Consider the following 21,805-nt stretch of genomic DNA (forward strand, 5'->3'; position numbering starts at 1 on the left):
GGCTCTGCATACCTTTTTAGAAGAGCGCGCTCTGATCAGGTTTCCTGAGCCAAGACGAATAGTTGATTTCTCCAGGATTTTCAGGTCACTCTTCCGTCTGTTTTTAGATCGATGATTTGCCTTTTCCTCTCGCACCAACTTTTAGATCGAATTAAAAACCATCCTCTGCTACCATTTTTGTTGGTGAAACCATACAGGAGAGGAAGTACAGAACCAACGACGCTAGACGGAGAGGAATATGTTTAAGCAAAAGGCAGTTTATTAAACACAGAGATAGCTGGTATCTGCTCAAGCTACATGCATGGACCCATTTCAGTTGCCTCTTATGGAGACAGTTGAAAAGGGATCAAAACAGAGTTTTCAGCATTACTTTATACAATGCAACACAAAGGAAGGGGTCCTTCTTCTAGTCCCTTGATTGGTTCCCGAAGCGTAGGAGGCGGGTCTGCTCTGTCCAGAGTAGAAGCCCCATTTTGTGCACGGGCAGAGTCCTCTGCCCTAGGCACCGACCAGTAGAAAGATGTGCAGTTTGTGTGTGTGCGTAACTCGTGAGGCATGAGGATGAGTGTGCGTATGCATGGAGATGTGTGTGTGAATGTGTGTAGGTTCTCAAAGGAAAGTCTCGTGGGGAGCAACCAGATTGTGGCCTGTGGCGTGGGAGTTGTCCTTGAGAAGATATTGGCTCTGTCCATTGTTCTTGCATAGGAACAGCATTGACTGAAAACAAGCTCCTAACATTAAAATGGGTCATGCACAAGATTTTAGTCAGACCAAGCTATAACATTTTAATATTTACTACGACACTACCATGATTACGGATAGTCCTGAATGAATCGTGAATAATGATGAGTGAGAAAGTTACAGACACATAAATATCATACCCCCAAAACATGCTAACCTCTCACCATTACAATAACAGGGGAGGTTAGCATTTTGTACGTGTGTTTGCGAGGCAGATGTCCCGAGTTCGAGCTAGGTATGATGAGCCGTATTTGGGGGAAGTGGTACTACTACTCGCTAAGAAAGCAGCGTGATGTCCTTTACAATGGTGCTGTGACCCGGATCTGCAGTTGCGCTCAGATCAACCGCGAGTTTGGGAGGTGAATGTAGCAGATGGAGATCTTTGAAACTCATTCCTCAGCCCGAAATGTCGCCCCTTGCACCTTTTGAAGGCTTAGATCGGCGGCGCAATGTGTTGGAATGCTTCAGGAGTGCGGTCACGCGTTTGCCAGGCAGATGTCGAAAGTCCGAGCCAGGTATGAGCCTGATCGGGAGGAACTGGTCCTCGCTAAGCAAGCAGCGTGACGTTCTTTATACGCAGACCATAAGACCGATTACTGCTCCCGAAGGGAGTTATCGTTCTTGGAGCAGTGCAGTGAGTCAGGCTCTGCTGGACCCTAGGGTGCCATGTTCAAATCACGCCTCGGAATCTTACACTGGCTCTACATCATGCATTATTGCAACCCTCCAGGAACAGGGTTGATTACCTACCCTTACCCTAGTGCCAGGGTTTGTGGGACCATAGAAATCTGTTGTGTAACCACATCCCTCTTGGTCTCAAATTTCTGTGAAGAAAGCCAAATATTTGCCCCTACCAAAGAGGTCTCCTTGGCCCTACTAATTTGACTGAACTGTCTACTCTGCTGAAGCTGAAAATATTAGGACGAACTGCAACTCCAATCCACTAGGTGGCGTCTGTATCTCGCTCATAAGGTTGCTCTGTCCAACTATTCCACCAAAGAATAATCAACGTTTGTAGCAGTCAAAGACAATGATCATTTCCTCCACATTCTCGTTGGTTTATAATAAATAATAATAATAATAATATGCCATTTAGCAGACGCTTTTATCCAAAGCGACTTACAGTCATGCGTGCATACATTTTTGTGTATGGGTGGTCCCGGGGATCGAACCCACTACCTTGGCGTTACAAGCGCCGTGCTCTACCAGCTGAGCTACAGAGGACCACAGTCATCATGCTACAGTCATCATGATGGCTGCTGCCTTGAGAGGGAGCCTTGTAACATTGGCCAAGGTTAGTCGGTAGATAATGTTTACAGCCATCAAATTGTGGACAAAGTGTTTCGTGTAAAACCTTTCGTTGTTGGTATTGGGGACAACCGTATTGTTAGAAACTGCTTGATATAAATTCCTTTCATCACCAATGCTATAGGAATAGGAGGATGATAGCTGGCGTTAGCTAACTTAGCTAGCTAGTAGCTACTGGTAACGTGAATTAACTTAGCTAGCAATCTATAACAATCAAATGTAGTTAACTAAAAGACAGGTTGAAATTGAATGGCTGTAGCATTCACATTCCATTGTATGTTGTATCTAACCAGCAAGGTAGCTAACGTATCAAAGAACCCACTAACTAATTGGCGTCAACGAACGTCCTGTATATACTGTAGAACAATACAAATCTTTGACACTAATGTTATCTGTGATGGTGTGTTATCAGCTTCAGACCACACAGTGTCAGTTAGCCTAAACCACATTTCTGTAGCCTGATAAACCAAGTGGGCTGTCTTCTGATACGAGAGACCAGCATAAAGTTAGTTAGCGCAAATTGATTATTATAGCCTGTCCCTACATAGTTTAAAACGTTCTGAATTATGTCTCCCTTATCCTATCATCAAGATACATTACATTTATTCAGAATGTTCTTCCTGCCTGAACACGGTCCAGTTTTCTAGTGGAATTGGTGGGGGGACCATGCTTATGGTCTAAGCAACCCCCATTGTCTTGAAGTTGTATTGACACTGTGATGCTAATGGTGATGCCATCAGATGAGACATTCTGATAATGCCTACTTTGTACGGTAGAGCTAATTTACTATTGTGTCCTGTTCTAGTGCCTGACTGGTACTGGCCCGCGGTGGCAGCAGCTGGCTTCCCGGCCCCTCAGTATGACGGCCTGTCTGGGTGGGCCTGAGGTGCCGCCAGCCCGCGCCGACGCCACCTTCAAGGTCACTATGGTGCCTGGGGACGGAGTGGGACCTGAGCTGATGACTGCTGTGAAGGAGGTTTTCAAGGTATGTACAGTATGGGGGCTCCCCTTTCTCAAGGCTGACCAGGAGAGACGATGTGTCTAAGGTTTAGTTCGGTTTCCTGGAGCGTTAGTGAGAATTCTACAAAATACGTTTTGTTTTCACAAGTCTTGAAAATAACCGTTTCAGGATGCGATTTGTGAGATGTGCATTCTACATGACATTAGCAAGCTCGCTTGTTTACAATGGGCAAAAAGTTCTGCGCTGCTGCATCAAAATACCTGCTACTCTGGATCTTGTACCTGCTACTCACGCAGGTCAAGCATTCGTTTCAGCCAGGGTTCGTTTGTGTTTCACACATGCTTTATAGCGCAGATTAAGATGCCAACTGCTCCAGGATCCGGATCATACAGAGATATGTGAAAGCGCCTTAAGAGTGCATTGGTGTGGATGTCTGGTCCCTCTGTTGACATTTAGCTAACTAACTCTTATCCTTGGCACATTCCACTCCAGGTATCCTATTACTTAAGCCTTCACCGCACCTCACCCCCACGCTCATGACCCTCTCTCGGCAGCCCCCCACCCACACACTCAAGACCGGATGGTCACTTTTCCATCAAAACAGTGTGCAGTCAACACACACATTAGTGGGTTCCGTTCCCACACGGGCCACATATTTTATTTGTTAAAAAAAATAATAATTAATTTCACCTTTATTTAACCAGGTAAGCCAGTTGAGAACAAGTTCTCATTTACAACTGCGACCTGGCCAAGATAAAGCAAAGCAGTGCGATAAAAACAACACAGAGTTACATATGGGGTAAACAAAACATAAAGTCAAAAATACAACAGAAAACATATATCTTGATATTGCCTGCACATTTACATTTAAGTCATTTAGCAGACACTCTTATCCAGAGCGACTTACAGTTAGTGAGTGCATACATTTTTTTTCTTTCTTTCTATTTTTTTTTTTTTCATACTGGCCCCCATGGGTATCGAACCCACAACCCTGGCGTTGCAAACGCCATGCTCTACCAACTGAGCGACATCCCTGCCGGCCATTCCCTCCCCTACCCTGAACGACGCTGGGCCAATTGTGTGCCGCCCCATGGGTCTGGATTCGAACCAGGATCTCTAGTGCCTTAGACCACTGCGCCACTCGGGAGGCTCTGTCTGCACCATGCTTCAAGTGTGCTCTGAGCTCAATCCAATACTTTCTGTGTATATTGATAACTGAATATGCAAGACTAATTTATAACATTTATTGTAGCCCATTCATTCGCTCACTCCTTGATTCATACATCTTCAATATGTCCATCCTGTTTCTCGTCCCCTTGTTTCATCTCCTTGTTTCTACCCTTAACCCTGCCTATCCCCCTCCAGGCGGCTGACGTCCCAGTGGAGTTTGAGGAGTTTCACCTGAGTGAGGTGCAGCACATGGACAGCGACGAGAAGCTGGAGCAGGTGTTGGCCTCCATGAAGACCAACAGGGTGGCCATGAAAGGTAACAGACTTCCTTGTCTCCTCTCATTTCCTATGCGGGAGATTTGCTTTTGTCTGCTTTTATCAGATCAGTGTGTTCTGACTGGGTTTTCTTTTCTCTGTGTGTGTGTGTAGGAAAGATTAACACCCCCATGGAGTTCAAAGGGGAGCTGGCCGGCTTTGAGATGAAAATCAGGTAAGGCCATATTAGATCTAACGCCACCACAACTCTTACTGGAGCAAGCCAACATGAATCCAACACAATCAATGCAATTGTAAGGTTATGGGAACCCCTAGTGTATGGGGTACTCAACTACTATTTGGGAAGGTCCAGTCACACAAATGTCCTAGGTGGAAAAGGTCCGCATGGATATTGTCTTTATTGACATGGCAACAAACCCCCACTTCGCGACCCCAAACTGTTCACACTCCCTTTTGTTGGAAATAAAAAAAAAGTGCAGTTTTTAAGCTAATTTCCTGCACTTATACACATTTTGCCATGTCTTATTTTACATTTTAGTCATTTAGCAGACGCTCTTATCCAGAGCAACTTACAGTTAGTGAGTGCATACATTTTTTTTTAAATACTGGCCCCACGTGGGAATCGAACCCACAACCCTGGCGTTGCAAACGCCATGCTCTACCAACTGAGCTACATCCCTGCCAGCCATTCCCTCCCCTACCCTGGACGATGCTGGGCCAATTGTGCGCCGCCCCATGGGTCTCCCGGTCGCGGCCGGCTACGACAGAGCCTGGATACGAACCAGGATCTCTAGTGGCACAGCTAGCACTGCGATGCAGTGCCTTAGACCACTGCGCCACTCGGGTGCCACTCTTATGTGTGTTCATATGATACCTGAGTGAATCAACAAAATCAATGTGGGCCCCTATGGGCACATCATCTGGCCATGATAACTACAAGATTTAGATAGGCTATCTTGCCCACCTAGGTAACATGGGCTAGTTGATCAACTGGGAATTTCTGACAGGAAATAGCTCTTTAAGGTCTGTCAGTGAATGGCATAACAAGAGGAAACCTGCCCATGCACTAACACATTTCAAAATTGCATCTTGTGCATTCTATTATTACAAATTTCAACCACATTCATTTGAAAGCCAGACTTAAGTTCCCTTCGATTATTAACCCCGTTCTGGTTCCGGATCCGGGCCACGGTCCACATGTTGTATGGCTGTCATAGTGTGTGTGTGTGTGTGTGGCTGGCTGGTTGGCTGTTCTCATTAGTGAAGCTCTCCTCAGGCGTAGGCTGGACCTGTTTGCCAACGTGGTCCACGTGAACAGTCTGCCTGGCTACAGCACCCGCCACAACAACCTGGACCTGGTCATTATCCGAGAGCAGACCGAGGGAGAGTACAGCTCTCTGGAGCACGAGGTACATCACCACATATTGCCACTCAACCAAACAATGGGTGTGTTTGTTTTAGCTCACCTAGGGCGCCAGTTGGGTGGATTTAGCCCATTTTAGACCATTTCATTGGTAGTGCTGAGCGATTAACCTAAATGTCTGTTATTTTCAGTTTTTTAAACAACTAATGGACCGATGACATTTACATTTGTCATTTAGCAGACGAACGGTGCGATGTAGTAGGGAGTTGTAGTTTCCAGCAGGCCAATATTTGACAGTTTAGTACAGAAACATGGTAATTAACTACAATGACAATAATCCATTGCGTGCCTATTTGTCCAGTCTGTTTCTTTTACGCCTGCTATGTTAGGTTAGTGTGGGCCAGATGCAGAGAGAGGAGACAGAAGAATGCACGATCGAGAGGGATAGAGAGCAGTTGCTTCGAGGTATCTACCTGAAAATAAATGATCTATATGATTGATAGTTGGTATTCAGCAGTCATAAAAGTATGCCTTATTTACTTTGAAGAATAACTAAAATAGTGATTTTGTCAGACAGCATAGGCAAGCTCTATAGAGGTGAGATGATGAATTGGAATGAAATAAGTCATGAAATAAAACAAATGTAATATTTGATTAAATAATGTGAATAAATGATGGTTAATAAGTGATAAGCAGTAATGGGCAGTCACTACCATCATGGGACTTTTATTAATCGTTTTATTCTGTGTTACAGCATTCAACCCACATAATGCATAGTAATTATTTTTTAAATAATCGAACCGAAACCGAACCGACTTCAAAAAGCACTAATCGCTCAGCACTATTCATTGGTCTTAAAGGGAAATATCCACTCACCCTGGGGGGCCTGGCTAACTAAAGTCAATTGACCTGGTCCTCATGGAAATCTACCATGTTTTTGATTAGTTTGTTGTATGACTAATACACATTGAAATCATGCATAACAACATGCATGAGGCATTGTACACTGGAAAGAACACGACCACGTATGACCACACATAAGCGCTCTAACACCATGGTCAAACCACGGTCTGATGGAAGTTTTTCCTGATCTGAACTCTGTGCTCTCTGTCTCGCAGAGTGTGCCTGGAGTGATCGAATGTCTGAAGATCATCACCAGGGAGAAGTCTCGGCGCATCGCCAAGTTTGCCTTCGACTACGCCACCAAGAAGGGTCGCAGCAAGGTCACGGCGGTCCACAAGGCCAACATCATGTGAGTCTCGGTGCCAGAAAAAACTTATTTTTTTAAAGGCTTCTACACATCTTATCCAACTACAGCCAACTGATTTTGTCTCCTTCTGCCTTTCTACAGGAAGCTTGCAGATGGCCTGTTCCTACAGTGCTGCGCCGAGGTGGCAGAGCTGTATCCCAAGATCAAATACGAGAACATTATCATAGACAACTGTTGCATGCAGGTACGCCCCTCTCTCTCTCTTGCTTGCGCACACTCACACACACTCACTCACACAAACATGCACTCACTCACTGCTTCTCTCTCTAGCTGGTCCAGAACCCATACCAGTTTGACGTGCTGGTGATGCCCAACCTCTATGGCAACATCATTGACAACCTGGCAGCTGGGCTGGTTGGTGGGGCAGGAGTGGTGCCAGGAGAGAGCTATAGTGCAGAGTACGCCGTGTTTGAGACCGTGAGTGTCTGTCTGTCTGTCTGCCTGAGATCCAACTTAACCAGTCTGCTGCAATCGTACAGTTGTTACATTACAGACCCAAGCATAGGTAAAATGGCATGAGAAGTTTAATGGCCTCTCTTCGTCTCAGGGAGCGCGGCACCCCTTTGCCCAGGCTGTGGGTAGGAACATCGCCAACCCCACGGCCATGCTGCTCAGCGCTGCCAACATGCTCCATCACCTCAAGTGAGTGGGCACCGCTTCCAATGGGATGTGTGTGTGTGTGTGTGTTTGTGTGCACTAACCTCAACTGACTGTTTTGTGTTACAGCCTGGAATACCACTCCAACATGGTGGCAGACGCTGTCAGGAGGGTCATCAAACAGGGCAAGGTAAGAGAGTGTGACTATATTGAATCAACACTATTAAATCCTGTTGGTTTGTGTGCATGTACTAATTCTACAGTTGGATGGGAGAGCACACGGTTGAGTTTTTGCGATATGTATATGCGTTTTGTGCATCAAATCTAAAAATAATTTTTATGGATGAAGTGTAAAAACATACTCTGATCCAAACATAATTTCCTGACCCTCAAATTGCATTTACCAATGAAAATACACCTAATAAGCAATAACCCATATCCTTGTGTGTGAGAGAGCCTTTTCTTTTGATTGTGCATGTTGACGTGGGTGGAATCCTGTACACCACTATGTGTGTGTCCTGCTGTACAGTGTTCTTGTGACCATAGAAACTGACTGGTAACAAAGATGGACTAACTGTAGTCTGCGCTCCAGCCCGTATTAGGACTAATAGCAGCAGCTCTAACCCTAACTAATACCATGGTTCCTAGGCAGGTGCATGGGCAACACACCATGGTGCAGAGTGAATGTGGGAGAAAATATATTGTTTGTCAATTCACTAGTGCAGGGATGGGCAACTCCAGTCCTCAGGGGCCAGAGTGGTGTCACACCTTTCCCCCGTCCCTAGCAAACGCATGTGATTTTAAACCAATTGCATTCTAAACTGAAGATCATGAATAGTTGATTATTGGAGTGAGTTGTGTTAGCTGGGGCTGGGGCCAAAGTGTGACACCAATCAGGCCCCAGAGGACTGGAGTTGCCTATCCCTGCGCTAGTGTCTGAACCTATCCCTGCGCTAGTGTCTGAACCTATCCCTGCGCTAGTGTCTGAACCTATCCCTGCGCTAGTGTCTGAACCTATCCCTGCGCTAGTGTCTGAACCTATCCCTGCGCTAGTGTCTGAACCTATCCCTGCGCTAGTGTCTGAACCTATCCCTGCGCTAGTGTCTGAACCTATCCCTGCGCTAGTGTCTGAACCTATCCCTGCGCTAGTGTCTGAACCTATCCCTGCGCTAGTGTCTGAACCTATCCCTGCGCTAGTGTCTGAACCTATCCCTGCGCTAGTGTCTGAACCTATCCCTGCGCTAGTGTCTGAACCTATCCCTGCGCTAGTGTCTGAACCTATCCCTGCGCTAGTGTCTGAACCTATCCCTGCGCTAGTGTCTGAACCTATCCCTGCGCTAGTGTCTGAAGTATTCTCCTCCTATTCCCCTGCACCCTGTCTGTGTGTGTGTGTGTCCCAGGTGCGGACGCGAGACCTGGGCGGTTACAGCACGACCGGGGACTTTGTGCAAGCCGTTGTGGGGAACCTCCGCCACCGACCCACGTACTAAAGAAGACCCTGCCCTTTACCCTAAACTGGACGGCCAACCAAATATAATCTGGATATATTGAACCCCATAGTGCCATATATCCCCTAATAACTTTGCCACAGCTATTTTGCTCACTGTCCCACTAAACTAACACTCCTTACCTCCTTACGTCACTCTAGGCAGCTCTCGTTCCTCCTCACAACACGCTCTGCGTATCCTCTATAAAGTTTTCTGTTTCCTGTTCAAATTTGAATACCCTCGATTCAGCCAAAGCAATTAATTCTCTCTGCATTTAATCTTATTTTTTTATTATTGGTTTTTACCAAATCGTCCATTTATGCTGCTGTGGCCTTCTCTATTTTGTCCCAGTCTTTTCCTTGCTGAACCCTTTCTCCAACTCCATGTCAACCGGTTCTTTTGTACTACCTCTGCTGTTTGCTGCACTCTTCTCTCAGCTAGACTTTTCTCTACTACCTCTCTATAGTGTTCTCTGTATCTGTCGGCTACCACCTCCTTCACTTTACTCTCCAACTCTGCCTTCTCTCTACACTGTTTCCTTGTTTGTGCTGTGGACATGCATATGATTTTATATGAAATTGATCACCGCTAGTCTAGCCTTGCAGTCTGCACTGGTTGCGCTGCAGTTTGTTCAGCAGTATTGGTCAAGCTGGTTTTGTGCCACGAGGGCAATTTACCAACGCCAAAGCAAGTGAAATCTTTATCACTGCATAAGTGGACTTTCAGGTCTTCAATTTCACAGCAATGAGTTGTGGCAGGCCTTGTTCATAACTCTGACTATGTGCAGCGTGTCCATAGACAAAGGATACCTTGGTACCAACTGTACTCCTTAACTGGCCTTTTGCAATAACAGCCTTACAGTCACCTCAAGAAAACCTGTTATTGTTAAAAAAAAACACATCTAGACTGGTTTCCACTGAGTCATCATAAACGTGAAAGTGTTTCTCACTAACGCATATCACCGCCACTGTCTTAAAATCAGCAGGATACGGAGGTCATTCCTGAGAAGGGAGAAAATGTTCACCATTTAAAATCAATGTTTTCATATTGTTGTGTTAGCAGGGATGCTAACAAGCCGAACTGTGAAATTGGCTAAATTAATTTAACCTTTCTCACTCATACTCTAGTCATAATCACTAGTTACTAAAAGAGAATGAATGTCTTAATATTCTGTCTGCTGTGTATGCTGTAAAATGCACACAGTGTATCGTAAAGGTCACTATCTTGGGAGCCATTTGCTGGAGTTGGAGTTCCATTGTGTGTCTATTCAAAGCTAAGCTTTTTCAACATTACATTTGACAAACGAACAAGCCAGTGTAACCCGAGCCTATGACCTGCTTTGCCTGAGTTCACAAGGGAAACCATTTGATCATGTCAGACCATTGACTTTTCTGTTTTTGTACTGTATATGCCAAATGTCAGTTCCATGATATATTGGTTATGATGATGATATCAGAGTGGTGGCATGCTACTGGCGACTTAGACTGGCATGTGTCAGCCAGTCATTGGGACTTCAAATATATTGGCTTTTGGTAAGATACTTTTGGTCATGTAGTGTATGTGGACACCTGCTCGTCGAACATCTCATTCCAAAATCATGGGCATTAATATGGAGTTGGTCCCCCCTTGTGCTGCTATAACAGCCTCCATTCTTCTGGGAAGGCTTTCCACTAGATGTTGGAACAATGCTGCGGGGACTTGCTTCCATTCAGCCACGAGCATTAGTGAGGTCAGGCACTGATGTTGGGCGATTAGGCCTGGCTCGCAGTCGGCGTTCCAATTCATGCCAAAGGTGTTCGATGGGGTTGAGGTTCTGTGCAGGCCAGTCAAGTTCTTACACACTGATCTCGACAAACCATTTCTGTATAGAACTCACTTTGTGCACGGGGGCATTGTCATGCTGAAACAGGAATGGGCCTTCCCCAAACTGTTGCCACAAAGTTGGAAGCACAGAATCGTCTAGAATGTTGTTGTATGCTGTAGCGTTAAGATTTCCCTTCACTGGAACTAAGGGGCCTAGCCCAGACCATAAAAATCAGCCCCAGACCATTATTCCTCCTCCACCAAACTTTATAGTTGGCACTATGCATTGGGGCAGGTAGCATTCGCCAAACCCAGATTCGTCTGTCGGACTGCCAGATGGTGAAGCATGATTCATCACTCCAGAGAACGCGTTTCATTTTTTAAATTTTTAAATTTTTAGTCATTTAGCAGACACTCTTATCCAGAGCGACTTACAGTTAGTGAGTGCATACATTTTCATACTGGCCCCCCTTGAGAATCGAACCCACAACCCTGGCGTTGCAAGCGCCATGCTCTACCAACTGAGCTACACGGGGCCCACTGCTCCAGAGTCCAATGGCGGCGCTCCACCACTCCAGCCGACCCTTGGCATTGCGAATGGTGATCTTAGGCTGCTCGGCCATGGAAACCCATTTCATGGAGCTCCCGACGAACAGTTCTTGTGCTGATGTTGCTTCCAGAGGCAGTTTGGAACTCGGTAGTGAGTGTTGCAGCTGAGGACAGACCATTTTTACGCGCTTCAGCACTCGGCGGTCCCATTCTGTGAGATTGTGTGGCTTACCACTTTGCAGCTGAGCCGTTGCTGCTCTTAGACGTTTCCACTTCACAATAAGTGCACTTACAGTTGACTGGGCAGCTCTAGCAAGGCAGAAATTTGACTAACTGACTTTCTGGAAAGGTGGCATCCTATGATGGTGCCACATTGAAAGTCACTGAGCTCTTCAGTAAGGCCATTCTACTGTCAATGTTTGTCTATGGGTGTGGCTGAACGGGTGTGGCTGAAATAGCCGAATACACTAATTTAAAGGGTTGTTCACATACTTTTGTGTATATATAGTGTATGCTTCAAAGTGCTGTTCTGGGTACGTAAAAGTTTATGTATAACTTTTATAATGGTTATGGCTATTGTACTGGGATTATAATATTGGATCTTTGAATTAGCACTTGATAACACGCCTACCTGGTTCCCTAACTGTTACAATGGCTGACAGACCTTTTGTTGTTATTAAAGATGTTATCATCATGGTCAAATACTAAAGAAGAATAAAATATGGAAAAATTTATGTTGGCCTATATGTTTCTCAAAAGGGGTAGAATGCATATTTATTTTAAATCAAAGGCATGACACACACAATGTTACATTTTTTAGTGCTTGGATGAGTGGTGGAGCAAAGGTAACTTTCAAAATGCACAAATCCTCCCTATATGATGCATTTTGCAGTTAGGAACAACTGCATTTTGCATCATACGGGGAGGATTTCTGTATTTTGAAAGTTACATATCGAAAATGTGATTGCTGACAAGCAAATCATTTTGGGACTGTCAGCAATGGACTGACGAAACAAAAATATATTTTTGGGGGTGGAATTTTCCTTTAAGTTGCTTCAAAATAACACAATATTCCCCTATATTAATATGTCTGAGTTTGGTGGTGAGAAAGGCTCTCTTACACACTAGTCATGTTTGTATGGGTTTGTGAGGCCATTTGCCTGTGTGAATGGACCAGATGCATATGTTGCAGCAGTGTGTGTGTGTAACACACTTTTTATTTGTGGCAGGTGCGCACAGGAGACCTGGGGGGCTATGCTACAAGCGACGAGTTCACCAGAGCTGTCATTGCCAACCTAGCCGTCTGAGCTAGCCTCATACTGGCATCTCTCTGCAGCTCGTAAACGCATATATACACTACCGTTCAAAAGTTTGTGGTCACTTAGAAATGTCCTTGTTTTCGAAAGAAACAATTTATTTTGTCCATTAAAATAACATAAAATTGATCAGAAATACAATGTAGATATTGCTAATGTTGTAAATGGCTATTGTAGCTGGAAACGGCTGATTAAAACAAATATGGAATATCTACATAGGCGTACAGAGGCCCATTCTCAGCAACCATCAGTCCTGTGTTCCAATGGCATGTTGTGTTTGCTAATCCAAGTTTATCATTTTAAAAGGTTATTTGATCATTAGAAAACCCTTATGCAATTATGTTAGCACAGCTGAAAACTGTTGTGCTGATTTAAAGAAGCAATAAAACTGGCCTTCTTGAGACTAGTTGAGTATCTGGAGCATCAGCAATTGTGGGTTCTATTACAGGCTCAAAATGGCCAGAAACAAATAACTTTCTTCTGAAACTCGTCAGTCTATTCTTGTTCTGAGAAATGAAGGCTATTCCATGCGAGAAATTGCCAAGAAACTGTACTGCGTTGTGTACTACTCCCTTCACAGAACAGCGCAAATTGGCTCTAACCAGAATAGAAAGAGGAGTGGGAGGCCCCGGTGCACAACTGAGAAAGAGGACAAATACATTAGTGTCTAGTTTGAGAAACAGGCGCCTCACAGGTCCTCAACTGGCAGCTTCATTAAATAGTACCCGCAAAACACCAGTTTCGACGTCAACAGTGAAGAGGCGACTCAGGGATGCTGACCTTCTAGGCAGAGTTGCAAAGAAAAAGCCATATCTCAGACTGGCCAATAAAAAGGAAAGATTAAGATGGGCAGTCTGAGATATGGTCACTAATCATAACCTTTCTATCTCAGACTGCCCATCTTAATATTTTCTTTTTATTGGCCAGTCTGAGATGGCTTTTTCTTTGCAACTATGCCTAGAAGGTCAGCATCCCGGAGTCGCCTCTTCACTGTTGACGTTGAGACTGGTGTTTTGCGGGTACTATTTAATTAAGTAGTACACAGCGTTGTACGAGATCTTCAGTTTCTTGGCAATTTCTCGCATGGAATAGCCTTCATTTCTCAGAACAAGAATAGACTGACAAGTTTCAGAAGAAAGTTATTTGTTTCTGGCCATTTTGAGCCTGTAATCGAACCCACAATTGCTGATGCTCCAGTTACTCAACTAGTCTCAAGAAGGCCAGTTTTATTGCTTCTTTAATCAGCACAACCGTTTTCAGCTGTGCTAACATAATTGCAAAAGGGTTTTCTAATTATCAATTAGCCTTTTAAAATGATAAACTTGGATTAGCAAACACAACGTGCCGTTCGAACACAGGACTGATGGTTGCTGATAATGGGCCTATGTAATATTCCATAAAAAAATCAGCGGTTTCCAGCTACAATAGCCAATTACAACATTAACAATGTCTACACTGTATTTCTGATCAATTTGATGTTATTTTAATGGACAAAAATTTTGCCTTTCTTTAAAAAAAAATAAGGACATTTCTAAGTGACCCCAAACCTTCGGACGGTAGTGCGTGTGTGTATATATATATATATATATATATATATATATATATATCTTTATTTATTTACCTTCTGTCAAACTAATCTCTCTGTATTGACATCCACGCAACAAATTAAATTCTCCAGACCATGCGCAACAATAGTTTACACCCATGGCAGTATACTCAAAATATATGTAAAATACACACAATGAATTGGAGGACCTGCTATGTAATTGAGAACCCAATATAGGGACCGCCCATTGTCTTATAAGCAGTACCAAAATAAGAATGTTTTCTTATGCGACAGTACAGTTCTATAAAACTTGTAAGTCACATTCCATATTCTGTACCAGTGTTCTTTCTACTTAACAGTTCTTCAATGACTGGACCTTGTTTAGATATTCATACATGTACTATATCAGTATATTTGTTTTATTTATTTGCTTCAAGTGTTATGCATTATTGACTTGTTAATTCATGAGCCGTAATAAACCTATTACTATATCTGATACTCTGTTGTATGGAAAATCGGTCTTAACATAAAATGTGTTGTAATTGAATATATTGAGTGGTATTAGTGCAGACAGTAATGTAATTTGTATTTAATCGTTTTTAATTTATATTGCATAAATATTGAATTGGAACAGTGTGATGCTGGGTTTAAAACTGGTTTGAACCTCCAGTAAAATCAATATAAATCTTGAAAACGTTTGAAGTGATCTGGAAGTGAGTTCCAGAAATGATCCCTTTTTAGAGAAGAAAAAAAAAAAGCTGATTGGGACATTGCTGTTTTTAGATCTTAAAACTTGTAAGTTTTGACAGAGAAACATATGCACCCTTGTGGCTTTGGTAAAGCCTCTTGCAGCGTTTGGTCAACCAAACGGTTGGTCCTCCTGAGTCCTAGACCAGTGGTTCCCAACTCCGGTCCTCGAGTACCCCCAACAGCACACATTTTTTGTTGAATCAGGTGTAGTGCTAGAACAAAAGCCTGCACCCTCTATAGCAGTGGTTTCCAACTCCGGTCCTTGAGTTCCTTAACAGTACACATTGTTATTGTAGCCCCGGACAAACAAAACTGATTCAACTCATTGAGGGCCTGATGATTAGTTGACAAGTTGAATCATGTGTGCCAGTCCAGGGCTACAATAACAATATGTACTGTTAAGGAACTCAAGGACCGGAGTTGGAAACCACTGCTATAGAGGGTGCAGGCTTTTGTTCTAGCACTACACCTGATTCAATTAAACATCAAGTCTCAATACCTTGATCAGCTGAATCAGGTGTGGTACTGCTGGGTTTATTGGGCTGGAACAAAGCCTGCAACCTTAACCAACAATGCATTTAAAAAAATAAAAATGTAAGTAAGCATTTCACTGTAAGGTCTACACCTGTTGTATTGGGCGCATGTGGCAAATAAGATTTGATTTGATTTAACCCAGGACCAGAGTTGGAGACCACCACTGGCCTATGTTGACAGAAAGCCAACTAAATGGGATTGTGTGCCCAGGCAGCCTATGGGCAATTAATAAACACGTCCAATATTCATCTGTGTATGTAACAGAAATGACCAGATGGTGGACTCGTGGAGTGAGGTGGCAAGGTCTTGACCGACTGAGGGGTGGAGCATGTCGTCTTCAGTGAAAAGACGAGCAGTTGGAAAGGGAGTAAGTCCCGATGATAGTGAGAATAACAGCTTGGATGAGGGATCGGAAGACAATGGTGATTCAGGAGAGGAGGACGGCGGATCAGAAGAGGAGAGCAATGAAGAGGTCAAGGCCGAGGATAGAATAGACGCCGGAAGGGAAAGGAGGGGGAAAATGGAGTCCTTAGAGAAGGCAAGAAACGGATATAGGTTTGGAGAAATGCAGTATTATCATAAGGAGACGTATACTTGGATGAATGAGGAGGAATGGAGGGGAAAAGAGAGGCAGAGGAGGTCTAAGAGAGATGGAGGAAGATTGTGAGTTTGAGTCAGTTAAAAATGGCGGGAAAAATGGAGTAGGTTTGTTAAAGAGTGGTAGGAAATGTAAGCAACGTGAGCTGAAGACAGGAGTAGAAATGGAAGTGAATGAGGGTGATGTATCGGAGGTGGAAGGTGTGGTGAAGTACTCGGAGCCCGAGGATTGCACAGCGGGTCAGGATAAAGATGAGTCTGTGACAGTAGGAGTGAAGTATGTGGGAAAAATGGATCCTTGCCTTTTGGATGATCCAATTGTGGTTTCAAGATGGGTGAAAAGAGCGTTGGGTAAAGTGGAATCGGTGAGGGTAACCAGAAGTGGTCTAGTGATAATTGTTTGTGTTTCTGTTGGGCAGAGGGAGAAGAATTGTGAATTGTTTCGCTCTTAAGAAAAGGGTGCCATTGAGAGGAGTGATTACTGGAGTAGCAGTGAATGTAAAAGTTGACCAACTGAAGGAGATGATTCCCGGTGTGTGTGATGCTCGTCGTTTGGTGCGACGTGAACAGGGTGGCGAGAGTGGGGAAACAGAAGAGTCATTGGCTGTTCTTTTGAGTTTTGAAGTTGAGTCTTTGCCTGAGAAAGTGAGGTTAGGATACATGTTATCCAGTGCGAGCATATGTGCCGAATACCTTAAGATGTTACAGGTGTCAAACTTATGGGCATGTGGCAGCAGTGTGTAGGAGGGAGATTCCAAGGTGTGAAAAGTGTGCAGAAGGGCATGAGACAAAGGAGTGTGAAGCAGTGGGGAAAGTGGTGGTATGTGCTAATTGTAGGGGTGGCCATGGGGCTGGGGATCAGACATGTCCAGTGCGAGAGAAGCAGGTTGAGGTATCCAGGGTAAGAGTAGAGAAGAAGTTGTCATATGCAGAGACAGTGAAGAAAGTAGAGGAAGATGGGTCAAGGAGGAGGGATCCTGAGAGAAATGGTGTGAGTAGTAGTGATGTACCAGTACAGAGGGATAAACCAAAAAGTGATATATGGTTCAGCAAGATTGGATTTTTAGCGTTTATAGCAATGGTTATTCATTGTACTGCAGGGATGGAATGCAAATCAAAGAAAATTGAGGTGGTGGTGGCAGCTGCAGAGAGATATTTGGGTGTGCGAGACTTGACAGCAGAAGAGTTACAGGGAGAGTTAAGTGGTGATGTCCCATCAATTCAGGTTGAGGGCATGAGTGAGTGTATTTAAACAGTGGAGAAGGGTGGGGTTAATTATTAGTTGTAGTGTTGAAGTTGTGAGTGTAGTGTTAGATAGTAGGATATTTATTTGCTTTGGTTTATTTTATATTTCAAGGAAAGATAAGGGAGTTGAACTCCAGTCTAGTAGGTGACGGTAATGCAACAAATTGGATGCCAACCGCCGTTAAAACTCATTGAGAAGAAGAAGAAGAAGAAGAAGAAGAAGAAGAAGAATAAGGTGGACTCTTGCTCTTCTGGATAGGGCTGCTGTTGACTCCGTCTCATGACGATGCTCCAGATTCACCGCCAGATGGCGCTGTGGAGGGAGGGGGAGGAGGGGCCTGGGAATTCTCTGCTTCCCATTCCTCTTATTGCAGGCACAACATGGCGGACTAGAAGAGGCGGCCGACTCCCCCGGATACAACGAATAAACTGTGGGACTCACGTCCCCCTATGCCTCGAGGAAGACGGAGAGACACCTTTGGTAACATTGAGGAATGTTTGGGATGGTTCTAGTCACTCGTTAGGATAAACAGACTTGAGATCTTTTGCCTCCAAATTGACTGTCCCAGATCGTTCCTATCACTGACCCAGCCCCCCCCCACACACACACACACACTCTTGGTTACTGGAGTGTGGAGACGGGCTGGGGTTGAGAACGTGTGAAAAGGAAGAAAGGAATTTCACTACTGTAGATATTCAGGATTGTATTAAACCAAACGGGAGTCGTGGTGAGTTTTGTTTTTATTCTGCTGTAAATTGTTACGGGTAGCGTGCTTAATTTCGTTGTAATAACGTCTGGCTACTTGTGTCACACAAATAAGCACTTTTGGTTTGTCCTACATCATTATAACAGTGAAGTATTCCACGGCTAACATCGTTTCGGTGATGAGAGAGATAAGACAGAGAGGGAAGAGGTTGTTTTTATATAACGTTCCATTGGTATCATGGGAGCGCAACCAATTATATGTTTGTAGCGACACGGAACATTTACAGAATGAGCTTGGAGGCAGGGAGGAAACATTTTGCGAAGGGGGAGAAAGAAGAGTGTTACAACATACATTTTATTAGAAGTCAGTCTGATAGATTTCCAGAGTGTGAGCGTGTTCTGTGAACGCATACATTGTAACAATGAGAAATGGAAACAATGGGAGGTCCAGTGCGTTCTAACTGAAAAGTACATATTGATCATCGCTTTGTTGCTACATGTTTCGAGAAGGTTGGGGTGGGGGGGGGATAGGGAGCTTAGTGGGAACAGCCCAGGAATTAGGTCGCTTTAGACAGACGGGCCTTCAAATCATAGCAGATACTCTTTACATTTTTGTCTGACAAGTATACTGCTTGACTCTGCCTCGCACTCCATTTCCTCTTCTCATACTAATTATTCTGGCTTGACTGGATACTTAGTCTAGCCTAAATATAGTTATGCAATGTGAATCTTAGCTAATTATGCACTGGTGTCACAACTGGTGACCCCCTTAACCCTGTTTATAACTATAATGTAATGTATAAACATGGCTTGTGTCCCAGGCAGGCTGGATTCAAAAAGTTTATTTCAGTGTAGGCCCTCAGTGTTTACATACCACATACTGTAGTTGGTGTGCTGTGACAAAGCTCCCTCAATGATTCTAATCAATAAAAGTTAATGAGCATGAAAAATACATTTGGCAAAGCAGGAGTCATCAAGGAAAATGTACCACATTTTGTCAGCTGAGCGATTAGTGCTTTTTGAGGTCGGTTTTGGTTCAATAATTTTGTTTAACAGTAAATGCACGATGCATTATGTGGGTAGAATGGTGTAACAACACAGAATAAAACAATTAAAGTCACTTGAGTTTCAAGTTTTAATGTCACATGCACAAGTACAGTGAATGCCTTTCTTGCAAGCTCTAAACCCAACAATGCAGTAATCAATGTAAGACTAAAAGTAACATAAGGTACAACAAAAACACACAAGGAATAATAACACAAAGTAAGAAGCTAGATACAGGGTCAGTTCCAATACCATATTTACAATGTGCAGGGATACTGGAGTGATAGAGGTAGATATGTATTAGGGTAAGGTGACTAGGCATCATGATGTACGATAAACAGAGTAGCAGCAGCGTAAATGAAGATTTGTATGTGAGTGTGTGTGTGTAGAGTCCTTTGAGTGTGCATAGAGACCGTGCAAGGTCCTGGATGGCAGGGAGCTCGGCCCCAGTGATGTACTGGGCTGTACGCACCACCCTCTGTAGCGCCATGCGACGGTAGTGACTGCCCATTATGCTTATCACTTATTAACCATCATTTATTCACATTACTTTACTTTAATAAAAAACACTGAGTGTACAAAACATAAAGGACACCTGCTCTTCCATGACATAGACTGACCAGGTGAATACAGGTGAAAGCTATGATCCCTTATTGATTGTTAAATCCACTTCAATCAGTGTAGATGAAGGGGAGGAGACAGGTTAAAGAATGATTTTTAAGCCTTGAGACAATTGAGACATGGATTGTGTATGTATGTATGCCATTCGGAGGGTGAATGGGCAAGAAAAAAAATGTATGTGCCTTTTGAACTGGTTATGATAGTAGGTGCCTGGCGCACCGGTTTCTGTCAAGAACTGCTATGCTGCTGGGTTTTTGACGCTCAACAGTTTCCCGTGTGTATCAAGAATGGTTCACCACCCAAAGGAAATCCAGCCAACTTGACACAACTGTGGGAAGCATTAGAGTCAACATGGACTAGCATCCCGGTGGAAAGCTTTTGACACCATGTAGAGTCCATGCCCTGACGAATTGAGGCTGTTCTGAGGGCAACTAAATATTAGAAAGGTTTTCTTCATGTTTTGTACACTCAGTGTATATTACATTTGTTTTATTTGATAACTTTATTTAATTCCAAGTCATCTCTATAGAGCTGATGCCTATGCTGTCTGACAAAATCACTATTTTAGTAGTTCTTCAAAGTAAATAAGGCATACTTTTATGACTGCTGAATACCAACTATCAATCATATAGATCAGCATTTCCGACGGGGGGCAGGACACAGTTTGGGAAACACTGACTTTTAGATCATGTATTTTCTGGTAGAGATACCTTGCAAAGCAACTGCTCTCCTCTCAATTACGCATTATTCTGTCTCTTTTACGTAGCTGGCGTAAAAGACACACAGACCGGATAAGTAGGCGCACAATGGATTATAGTCATTGTAGTTAATTACCAGGTTTTATGCACTAAACTACAACTTCCTACTACATCGCACAGTTCAGGCGTGGTCTGATTTATCCATAGAGAAACAGCACAATGTATGCATTGAGCTCACAGAAAGAAAAAAACGAACAAAATTTAATTTAAATAATTGAACTGAGCTCTGTCAATTAGTTGTTTAAAAACCGGAAAATAACTGAAATGTCGGTTAATGCTCAGGTCTTCAGACATGATTCAATCATAATGAAAGTAGAGACATTCTATGTATTGGCCTATGTCCAACACATCAAATATGGCCTACATAAAATATGGCCTGCTGCACATAGCCTAGCCTAGACCTTTATTATCAAAGCTACATGTATGCTCACTGTCAGTCTCATCCAGAAACATGGATAACATTCTCAAAAGCTTGTACAAGGGAAGAGACTAGTATTTGGGTCAAGAAGGAAGTAGGCCTATGGCAGAGCTTGGCGTGCCATCATATCTGAACTGAACTGTGTGCAGCTGTGTCCACCTGGAGCCTGACTCGTCATGTCTCTGGACTGCTTCAGGTTGCATTCCCCTGCTCAGAGGTTTCATGCATCAACCAATGGTTGCGTGCCACATCATCGACTGACAGATTGCTATAACATGATGTGGTTAGCTGATACTTAAAATACCTATCCAGACATTGTAAGATCTGGCATGCGTTAGCATTTTTCCTGCAATTGGAAAAAATTATGTGTGCATTTATCTATATGCCAACAGTGCGAAACAATGCCACATTTATCATAACCATTACAGATAACAAATCCTAATTGCTAAATTGCCCCACATATATTCGGGCAATAAAAAAAACATTTATTGAAACCGTAATATCAAGACGCTCTTATTTCCTATTTTTATAGTAAAAAACATGATATAACAGAATAAAATAGAACAGTGCGAAGTGATGCACATCTTGCATCTGGAACAGTTATTCTCAGTGTGATCATTTGAAACTGGGTTCAATTTAGCAAGTTGAAAGACAACTAAAATGATGTTTTACAAACCTAAATCTGTCATGTTTTCGATATACAGACGTTCAATTTGGTTCATTCTGCCTGTTCTTTGGAATTTTC

General features: G+C 43.5%; 2 protein-coding genes across 4 annotated transcripts in view; both read left to right on the plus strand.

Moving 5' to 3' along the window:
• Positions 1-1,974: 1,974 nt before the first annotated feature.
• LOC121578039 (isocitrate dehydrogenase [NAD] subunit beta, mitochondrial) lies at positions 1,975-12,947 on the plus strand. Of its 3 annotated transcripts, none has more exons than XM_041892089.1 (11): positions 1,975-2,035; positions 2,855-3,034; positions 4,376-4,496; positions 4,610-4,670; positions 5,733-5,865; positions 6,938-7,071; positions 7,171-7,273; positions 7,360-7,506; positions 7,637-7,731; positions 7,816-7,876; positions 12,755-12,947. In XM_041892089.1, exons 1-11 carry the CDS (start codon positions 1,991-1,993, stop codon positions 12,830-12,832), a joined length of 1,158 nt encoding a protein of 385 aa, XP_041748023.1. In that variant the 5' UTR covers positions 1,975-1,990; the 3' UTR covers positions 12,833-12,947. The 3 variants fall into 3 exon arrangements, with proteins under 3 accessions (XP_041748023.1, XP_041748022.1, XP_041748024.1); XM_041892088.1 differs by lacking the exon at positions 12,755-12,947 and adding an exon at positions 9,087-10,785; XM_041892090.1 differs by lacking the exons at positions 7,360-7,506; positions 12,755-12,947 and adding an exon at positions 9,087-10,785.
• A 4,831-nt stretch (positions 12,948-17,778) lies between these two features.
• The window catches only part of LOC121578444 (classical arabinogalactan protein 10-like), a 30,454-nt gene continuing 26,427 nt past the window's right edge, over positions 17,779-21,805 (plus strand). Inside the window, exon 1 of the mRNA XM_041892823.2 lies at positions 17,779-17,994. The gene's annotated coding sequence lies outside the window, so the exon portion shown is untranslated. The remainder of the gene's footprint in view (positions 17,995-21,805) is intronic.

Source organism: Coregonus clupeaformis, chromosome 12 (genome assembly GCF_020615455.1).
Source record: "Coregonus clupeaformis isolate EN_2021a chromosome 12, ASM2061545v1, whole genome shotgun sequence".
Lineage (NCBI taxonomy): Eukaryota > Metazoa > Chordata > Actinopteri > Salmoniformes > Salmonidae > Coregonus > Coregonus clupeaformis.